Source organism: Gorilla gorilla, chromosome 17, assembly GCF_029281585.2.
Source record: "Gorilla gorilla gorilla isolate KB3781 chromosome 17, NHGRI_mGorGor1-v2.1_pri, whole genome shotgun sequence".
Lineage (NCBI taxonomy): Eukaryota > Metazoa > Chordata > Mammalia > Primates > Hominidae > Gorilla > Gorilla gorilla.
In genome coordinates, this window is record NC_073241.2 from 53358503 (window position 1) to 53368986 (window position 10484).

The 10484-nt window shown below is 38.7% G+C and overlaps 1 protein-coding gene across 1 annotated transcript in view; it reads left to right on the forward strand.

Moving 5' to 3' along the window:
* The window catches only part of TTC39C (tetratricopeptide repeat domain 39C), a 121718-nt gene extending 112623 nt beyond the window's left edge, over nucleotides 1–9095 (forward strand). Inside the window, 4 exon segments of the mRNA XM_019013896.4 lie at nucleotides 2053–2150; nucleotides 3478–3582; nucleotides 5035–5073; nucleotides 5638–9095. Of these exon segments, the coding sequence (XP_018869441.2) occupies nucleotides 2053–2150; nucleotides 3478–3582; nucleotides 5035–5073; nucleotides 5638–5727 (332 nt within the window). The 3' untranslated portion in view covers nucleotides 5728–9095.
* The last annotated feature ends 1389 nt before the right edge of the window (nucleotides 9096–10484 follow it).

Here is a 10484-nt window from a genome sequence, read left to right on the forward strand (position 1 = left end):
GTTGCATAATTCAAAACCCCTCCCTTCCTATTGAAGCAAGTACAGAACATCTATAAATGTCTAACTCAAAGGAACAATGAAGAATATTAAGTATTTTTTTAATACACAAGTACAGGATCACATATTTAGAGATAAAATACAAATGCAAATATAAGGTAGGCAGTAATTAACATTCACAAGAACAATTACCAGTTAAGTAAGATTTGACAAAATATTCTCTGAACCCCTTTCCAGGTATCAAAATGAAAAAACTAACAACAAAGATATGTGCCTGGAAGGGAAGACAGACAGTATCTGAAGTGAGCATGAGATAATTCTGTAATATCTTTGCTAAATTTAACCCAGTTCTCAGGTCTATTAATTAGATTATATCATTCCTCAGTGGTAAGCAGTAATGGTACAAACTGATCCAATCACATACAGTACAATGAAGATCTTTGTAGAGAAAGTTATGTTCCAGAAAACAGCAGTAGTGGCAATGTAGATCATAAGCATTTATTAAACTCTGCATCATGCCCTCCCAGTTTTGTGCATTTAGCTTATCAGAGTCCCCATCCATAGCTCCCTGTACCAGCAGAACTAGTGAGAATCCTATATCCTTGTCTTGTTGTTTCATCCATAACCTTTCCCCACCCACCTGCCCTTCTCCACTGGATTCTTCCTTTGTGTTGTTTTTTGTTGTTGTTTGTGTTTTGTGTTTTTGAGACAGGGTCATGCTCTGTCGCCCAGGCTGGAGTGTAGTGCACAATCATGGCTCACTGCAACCTCTGCCTCCCTGGCTCAAGCGATCCTCCAACCTCAGCCTCCTGAGTAGCTGGGACTACAGGGGGCATGCCACTACACCCAGCTATTAAAAAAAAATTGTAGAGATGGGGTCTTGCCATGTTGCCTAGGTTGGTCTTTAACTCCTGGGCTCAAGTGATCCTCCCGCTTTGGTCTTCCAAAGTGGGGGGATTACGAGCATGAGCCACCATGCCCAGCTACATTGTAAACATGTTTGTTTTCTAGGCGCTGCAGGCAGAGTGATCCTATTAAAACCTAATCATGTTGTGTCACTCTGCTTCCCAGAATCCTCTGTGGTCTCTTACCTCATTCAGAATAAAAGCCCAAGTCCATTCAGCAGCAGGCAGTGCTCCCAGTCTGTAACCCTCGAGGCCATTGTCCCTCCCTGCTCTTCTCCCTTGCTCAGCACGGTCCTCCTCCCTGCTCTCGGACACACCTGGCCCCTATGGCTTTGCACTTGCTCTTCTCTCTGAGAAGGAATTTTTTGTTTGTTTTGTCGTTGTATTCTAAGCACCTAGAATTGCCTGGCAAATAGTAGGCTCTCAATAAATATTGAATGAATGAATTAGTGTAATGAATGAATGAATGAACAACTGAGTGAACTGCATTAAGGTTTCCTTAATGTTGCTGCCTTAAAAGTCTCTGAGTTCTTTTTCGTATGAGCGTATTCCTGGCCTGGCTTTCTGGGGCAACTCCTGCTTCTACAAGATCAGCTTCTATTCTTCACATTTACCTCTTCCTCTCGCCTTCAAGTTACTTGTTCTGTAACTTCAGTTCTCTCTTTCTATCTATATATAATATTATATAAAATATAAATATGTATATATAAGATAGTAAGATATATATCTTATTGAATCTCATTATCTTTATTAGTCTTTGGAAATAATGGTGTTACTTCCTTTCTTCCTCATCAGCTCCATCATGTTTCCATTCTGCATCTTTCTCATTTTCTTGGAAAACTCCCGTAACATTCTCTAACCTGTGTGTCCATCCCGCACAGCTTGCTGTTGAAGTGGAAGGGTCAGTTCTGATCCTCTCCCACTGACTAGTACAGTACCTCATACAAACATGGAAAGGTGCCTATGGTATGGCAATTTAATGTGAAGTCATTTTTAAGAAATTAACATAACTTCTTTTATTAAGAGCAGTTTTAGGTTCATATCAGGAGGCAGAAACATGAACTGAAACATTTACCTCACTCTTCATGATATTGAAGGAATTAAGTGAATGCATTTGCTTACTGCTCTGTTCACTCCCCTTCTTTTTAAGCTTGCCATGAAGTGGATGACTCATCTGTTGTTGGATTAAAGTATTTGCTTCTTGGTGCCATACACAAATGTCTAGGAAACTCAGAAGATGCTGTTCAGGTAAACTGTTAATGTTGTCAGGGCTAAAGAAAATAAGTCACGAACACCTACGTATATGCTTGTGAATAAGAAAAATGAAAAAGCACTGAACAAAACTGAACTTCCCACTATAAACTTTATCCAATTGATTTGATTAATGCCATCTTCTCAGATGCTAGAAGTTGATGATGGTTAATACTAGTTTTTAATTAACTTCATATTCTTAGAATGCTTCTTTATATATGGCCTCCTTTTCTGGCACTAGTATTTATCAAGATGACAGCCTCCACTGGAGAGAGGAGGACATGAGGAGGCAGTTTTGAAGGAGCGGAGTGAAGCCTCATTGTTAGACAAGAACAAAAATGATCAGACATGTCAGTGTGCATTCAGTTTTCTCTCTTTATAACTGCGGATTATTGATGAAGCCCTGGGGGTCAAGCGAGAGAGTTGTTTTTTTGTTTGATTGCTTGTTTTGAAGAAGTATATATCAGTGTTACTTTGACTACTCTTTGAAAGAATCAGGGTACAGTGGCCGGGCACGGTGGCTCACACCTGTAATCCCAGCACTTTGGGAGGCCAAGGTGGATGGATCACTTGAGGTCAGGAGTTTGAGACCAGCCGGGCCAACATGGTGGAACCCCGTCTCTACTGAAAATACAAAAATTAGCCAGGTGTGGTGGCGTGCATCTGTAATCCCAGCTACTTGGGAGGCTGAGGCACGAGAATTGCTTGAACCCAGGAGGCAGAGGTTGCAGCGAGCTGAGATCATATCACTGTACTCCAGCTTGGGCGACAGAGCAAGACTCCATCTCAAAAAAAAGAAAAAAAGAATTAATGTACAGTAGTAGGAGACTTTTGGCTTTTAAATCCTAGATGATAATGTCCTTGTAAGTTTAATCTTTCAGTATGGGCTTATGATAGTTATTACAGCCCTAAATAGCTTATTTTAGATCAAATGCTTATGTGCTAGCAAGATACAGTCAAGACGCATGTTGAGATCATAGTTACCTTGTGTGTTTTCTGTTTTAAATGTTAAAATGGGATGTTTAGACTCTTAGATGCAGATAAAAGATGTTCTCAGTGATCAAATCAATAGAGGCTAATATGTCCCCTGGAAAAATAGTAGCACAAATTAGGCAGTCCAATATATTCTGAGGAATGCACATCAGGCAGCATGTAAAGGACTTCTAAGATGTAGATAGGAAAGAATGAAGATGCGGAAAGAAGAGAAAATCTGATCTAGAAAACAGAGTATGAGTCCCCCTTCCCGCCCCCTCTTGAAGATTATAATAAGCCTTATGCTAAGTAGGAAAATGAATTCATCCAATAACATTTGCATTCCTTTCAGTACTTCCAGCGAGCTGTTAAAGATGAATTGTGTCGTCAGAATAACTTATATGTTCAGCCGTATGCCTGTTATGAACTTGGCTGTCTTCTATTAGACAAACCAGAGGTAAGATCTTATATATATAATATAATATATATTTTTAATGATGTTCAACAAAAATGCGGAAGTGAGCAAGCACAAAGCACCCTTCATTTAAAACAGATTGAACACAGTGTTCTTCATTTTGTTTTCCTTGGTTTTACTTAGAATGAATCCAAGAAGTTAGTAATACTACCTTATTATCTTTAAGGAGGTAATTTCTTCCCTAGCATTCAAATTACAGTCATACATCTCTTAATGACATGCTGAGAAATGCGTTGTTAGGCGATTCCTTCCTTGTGCAAACGTCGTAGAGTACTTACACAGACCTAGGTGGTATCACCTACTACACAACCAGGCTGTATCTATAGCCTATTGCTTCTGTGCTATAATTGTGTACAGCATGTTACTGTATTGAATACTGTAGGCAACCGTAACACAATGGTAAGTATTTGTGTATCTAAATATAGAAAAAGTATAGTAAAAATACAGTTTTTAAAAGTTAAAATATGGCCAGGCTCAGTGGCTCATGCCTGTAATCCCAGCAGTTTGGGAGGCTGAGGTTGGAGTATCACTTGAGCCCAGAAGTTCAAAACCAACCCGGGCAACAAAGTGAAACCTCATCTCTGAAAAAAAAAAAAAAAAAAAAAATCAAAAAACATAGTCAGGCGTGGCAGCATGTGCCTGTAGTCCCAGTTAACCTGGGGGGCTGAGGTGAGAGGATCTCTGGAGGTTGAGGTTGCAGTGAGCCATGTTTGTGCCACTGCACTCCAGCCTGAGCAACAGAGCAAGACCCTGTCTCAAAAAAAAAAAAAAAAAAAGTTTATAGCTATATATAACTTACTGATTCAGATAAAACCCTTTGATAATCATTAATTTTAAGGTTGTTTAGTAAGATGTTAACCTAAGATATTATATCTTAGAGGTTGCCTTTTATAGACTATGAAAAATTATTTATCAAGTGATCATATATCATGTAATGTCCTCATGTAAATGAGTAAACATCTTTATATTAAAAAATACTGGGGCTGGGCGCAGTGGCTCATACCTGTAATCCCAGCACTTTGGGAGGCCAAGGTGGGTGGATCGCTTGAGGTTTGAGACCAACCTGGCCAACAGAGCTAAATCCCATCTCTACTAAAAATACAAAAATTAGCTGGGCATAGTGGCAGGTGCCTGTAATCCCAGCTACTCAGGAGGCTAAGGCAGGAGAATTGCTTGAACACGGGAGGCAGAGGTTGCAGTGAGCCAAGATCATGCCACTGCACACCGCACTCCAGCCTGGACAACAGAGTGAAACTCCATCTCAAAAAAAAAAAAAAAAAAAAAGAATATTGGAGTCATTATACTTGAATGAACAGTTGACTCATTGCTATGTCTATGGTGAATTGTTTTCATTAACATAGCCTCCTATTATACCATTTTCTGCCTGCGTATATATAAACACAGATTTTATGGGATAATGTGTTTTTCTTATAGACTGTAGGAAGAGGCAGAGCTCTACTTCTTCAAGCAAAGGTAAATATCCTGAATCTACCTTTCTCCAGTGGCCCTTCTTATCCCATACAGTGTATACCTGAGTCTGAATTCAAGAAAGTTTGTGCAATGATGTTCTGGTTGGTAATATTTCTGGAAAGGAAAAATGACAACCAATTGAATCAGTGAGCTCTTGAGTTTTAAGGGACATTATAAGATCATAAGGAACTCCGATGAAATTGTTCATCCTGCTTTAGAAACACTCTTAGTCTTTGGGTGGGAAGATAACTTTTGATTTTATAACTATGTCCCTGAATTAAGAATTTCTAATAGTAACTTATATTGAGCACAACATAAGACTACTTTTTCAAGAATAACTCGAGGAAAATTGTCCAAAGAGAACATTATTGACATTCAGTTGACGTTTTTAAAAATGAATACAAAGTTTGAGGTTTGAGTAGTATGAAAATCAAGTGGATGGGAAACCTTTACTGGGAGTGTAGAGATTTTACTTTGGGAAATGCAAAATTGAGTGTGCTTTATACCACAGTACCCTGTGCAAGCTTAGCTAACAGAGTGCATAAATATCTTTCTTTGATCTTACAGGAGGATTTCTCTGGCTACGACTTTGAAAACAGATTGCATGTCCGCATCCATGCTGCTCTGGCCTCTCTGAGGGAACTGGTTCCTCAGTGACAGACCCGGAACACCCGTTCTGTCCCTCCCCACCCAGGGTCCGCACTTTAAAATAAAAGCAGAGGACAAAGCTCTTGTGAAGATGGGCTTTTCTTCTGAAAACCACCTGTGCCAGGGACACATTTTCCCAGTTAAGCTGACATATTAAAGATCTCCTCTTTTAAACATGTAGCTAAAAAGTAATAATGATGTTGAGGAGGATGATGATGGTAATAATAACTAACCACCTGGGGAGAGGGTTAAGTGACCTTGCTCAAACGTTTTAGTTTTGTGATTTATTATTTTTAAAATAAAATCAAACGGAACAACCAACCCAAGATCCTGTAGGAACACCTACCTTAAGCACATATCTGAATGGGTAACATGACGAGGTACCTGTAAAATTATTAACAATATCATGACATAGCATTTATATTTGTGTTTTGAAAAAATAAAAGTGCTTTCTAGTGTTTTACTTTATCCTCAAAATACTCCAGTGAATAACATAGCACAGATATTCTTAACCCCACTTTGCAGACAGTGAAACTCAGGCACAAAAAGGCAAATCGACTTATCCCAGTTAATTATTCCTGTTATCAGCAGAGCAATGAATAGAAAGCAGATCTCCTGACCACCAACTGACTGTTCTTTTATTGTAAAAATAATTCATGTTAATAGGCCAGAATTCCATGTTTTACTTATTAAAAGAACAAAATCTTCAGCTGAAGTTATGTCACCAGAAATAGTCATCTCCAGATTGTCTACAGAATGTTTCAAAGCGATGGACACTCTTTTTCCTTTGAAAGCCAACCAAGTAATAGCAAATATTAATAGAAGATAATTTTACAACTAAAAGTGTGACTCTTTTGCTAATCTATTAGCCTAGTCTATAGATTAGACAAACAGTATCTACATTTTAGGAGTTTACCTTTCTTTGTGAAAATTGTCAAATTACCAACTTTTGGAAATCTTTTGACACATTACTTGAAAAGGTTATTCGTGAATGAACATAGATTTTGGCCTCAAAATATTTGCTGGTGGAACATTTGCTGGGCTACACAGTGCCAGGATTTAATTATTTTCCCCTTAGCTCAGGTTATTTAGATATTATAAAAGGAATTCAAAGTTATTTTTTTATTCTTCATTGCTAATTTTTGTCATTTAATTTACCTCCATGCCCGGTACTGCAAACCTGTGGTTTTGAAGAATCTAAATACCTCAGTCACTTTTAAGAATCTCTGCCATAATTTGGCTCAATGTTTAAGGTTAGATTTTTAAAGAAATTTTTATTGAGCTAAAGGATATCATTTTAGGGTATCGTTTATTTACAAATTCTTTTGGCTGAAACATGATCTCATATTAATATTTTAATATTTCTTTTCAAAATAAAACAGAAAAGCAAGTAGAATGTTGGCAAATTTAATCTGATTTGACCTTGTTTTGAGGGAATAGTTATAATTTCTTTGAAAGAAGTTATTTCTCACTGATTTTGGCTAAACTGTATTCATATTTCTTCATCTCTGTTACTGACCACTTTTCAGTAGACTGTTTCCAAAATGTTTATTCACGCTGACTTTCTCCCTGATGTGAATTCGGTGTGGGTTTTAGATAATAGTAAGAGAGAAGAGATTGCTCTCCTATATTCAGTGAATGAGAAGGGAACTTTTTTCTGAAGAGCAAAATTGGTGTCCAAAAATATTGGACATCTCTTTTTTTTTTTTTTTTTTTTTTGAGACGGAGTCTCACTCTGTCACCCAGGCTGGAGTGCAGTGGCGTGATCTTGGCTCACTGCAACCTCTGCCTCCTGGGTTCACACCATTCTCCTGCCTCAGCCTCCCAAGTAGCTGGGACTACAGGCGCCCGCAACCACACCCGGCTAATGTTTTTTTGTATTTTTAGTAGAGATGGGGTTTCACCATGTTAGCCAGGATTGTCTCCATCTCCTGACCTCGTGATCCACCCGCCTCGGCCTCCCAAAGTGCTGGGATTACTGGTGTGAGCCACCGTGCCCGGCCTGGACATCTGGTTTTAACTAGATGGAAGGGAAGAACATTATGAATCTTTAAAATACGGCTGTTGCCATTTTTCTCTCTTCTTAACATGCAGCATAGGTGACAAGCTTTTCTGTCATCATCATGGAGCATTCTGAATCATGACATTTTTGTTTGAGAGTTCATTCTTGAATTTTCAGTTCAAAATATTGTTTGAACTATTATTCCACATTCAAAGATTATATGAGGTCCTGTGCTTTTGAATCTTTTTCAAAAAATTTATTTCTGCCTGCTTAAAAAAAATACTTTTATTTCCCCACAGAGAGTTCAGGACTTCAGATTAGTTTGTGTTCAGCTCACTTAACTGGATAGACAATTTTGCGTTTTGCAACACCATCCTGTAGGTTTTCTTTACTAGTCAAAGTGTAGGTCTTTTTAAAATTTTTAATCTTTATTTTTATTTTGAAACGGAGTCTCACTCTGTTGCCCAGGCTGGAGTGCAGTGGTGTGATCTGTGCTCACTGCAACCTCTGTCGCCCGGGTTTAAGCGATTCTTCTGCCTGAGCCTCCCAAGTAGCTGGGATTACAGGTTCCTGCCACCGCGCCTGGCTAATTTTTGCAGTTTTAGTAGAGGCAGGGTTTTACCACCTTGGCCAGGCTGGTCTTGAACTCCTGACCTCATGATCCACCCACCTTGTCCTCTCAAAATGCTTACAGGCATGAACCACTGTGACCGGCCAGGTCTTTTTTTTTTTTTAAAGAGTCTATCCTAGGCTTGGTACAGATGGTGCCTGTGGTAAATCTGTGTTAACATGGTGGTAGACCATGGAGAATGGGTAGATGGAGCTTCTAGACTCCAAAACAACAAAACCACAGTGTGAGTACACTGTCCCATTAGGTTGACTGAAGTCTGAGTACATTTTCTGGCCTGCGTGCTGTGACTCATCCAACCTGTGAACTGATTGTGATCTGCTTGGTAACTTGGTTTGGTGTAAACTGCTCTTAACCCTTTGCTGATGAAGAAAATAATCATATAAGTGGAACTATTTGCATCTATGTGTGCTTCTTTTTTTATGTTGTCATCACTCATTCCTTCCCCTGTCCTATTTTGGAGGCTCTCAATGGATCTTCTAACTTATAAATGTCAAATATATTTTTGTATTAGATTGTGCCTATGATGAGAGAAATCTTTAATGTATATTTTATGTATGCTGAACACATTTTTATAATTTGACACACTTGGAGGCATGGTCTAGTAATAATAATGTAATATGTACCTTGCTGGTTAATATAACTAAGATTTTGCCTTTATTGGGTTAGGTATCTTTTTTTTATTTTAGCACCTGATAGCTGTCTTCTACTGAGTAAAGAATTATAACTTTTAGATGTCACAGAAAATTAGAGTATTTATTGTCACATATTGTGTAAGTCAATTATTTACTGAATTTGCACTTTTCTATCTCTGCCAACTAAAGTTAAAGGACAAGTCATATCTGATTTTTAAAATGAGCACATGCACAGGCATGCACACACACACACACACACGCAGACACACACCTTTGCTGTGTAAACTTTTCCAGTGGATTTCTTCCTTAAGCAAATCATGGTGGCAAGTATTCAAATATGGTTTTCACTATGAAGATACACATTCACAAAATCATGATGTACTGTTTTGGTTTCTGCAGATGGTATATTTTGTAGAAAGAAAATTGTTAAATGGAGATCATCCAAGAAGATACATAGTCGAGGCAGATACTTTAGAAGCTAGAAGAGGAAATGCAGAAAGAGAGATGAATAAGGGGAGCAAGAGAAAGTTGGTCCATAACAGATAATGCTCCTTTTTCAGTAAAGTATGCAGAAATCATCAAGAGCACAATTTAACTGGCTTTCTTGTGAAAGCTAGCAAGGGGGCTGATCTCTGTCACCTAGTTGACTTGGGTATGAAATAGAAGCAACACACTTGAAACCCAGGTGACCTCTATGTAATGCCTAATTCCTCCTCCCAGAGGCCAGTGGTTGTCAATTTCCATGTTTTACATAGAGATTCTGATTTGGTAGGTTCTAGGTAGGGCTTGGGAAGGCATTTTTAACAAGCTCCTGGGATGATTTCTTATGCAGGTGATGTGGATTAGAGAAACATTGCCCTATTCATCTTTTGTTAAGGATTTAGTAAATCTGGGAGAAGAGTCAAACACAAGCAGAATTATATAGAATTATATAGCAAGGATAAGTCATAGAGCATACATCATGGGGCCACTGAGAAAATGCTTCTAACCCACTGGCTTCCTAAAGTAGGAGATTTCTGAGATGAGTTCTAAAGGAGAAGCAGGATGCAGTCAGGTGACAACACTTGCTGGAGCAGCATCCAAGGCCTTGGACCTAATGAGCAAAAGTACAGAGGTGACAAGCGACATGTGTGTTCAAGACTCTGGAGGGTCAAGTGGGAATCACATGGTGAGAGATGAAATACGAGAGGTATGCAGAGGCCACATCCACAACCATGGACTTCCATAGGGTAAGGATTTGGGGTGTGGGAGAGGGGCAGTGGAAGGTACATTTGTGTTTTAAATCACTGGTGACCAAAAAATAACATACTGGTGATTGAAAGGGAGATGAACACAAGCCAAGATTGTGAAACCACATCAAATCATTAAGAGTTCAAGAAATCAAAGCAGCAGATGGGCAGTGGTTTGAAAATTCTTGGTTAGATGTTTTCATTGTAACAATTTGCATTTCAGAATGACTCAGCCAAACAGTCACTGAAGAAATGGAGAGTAAAATCTTGTT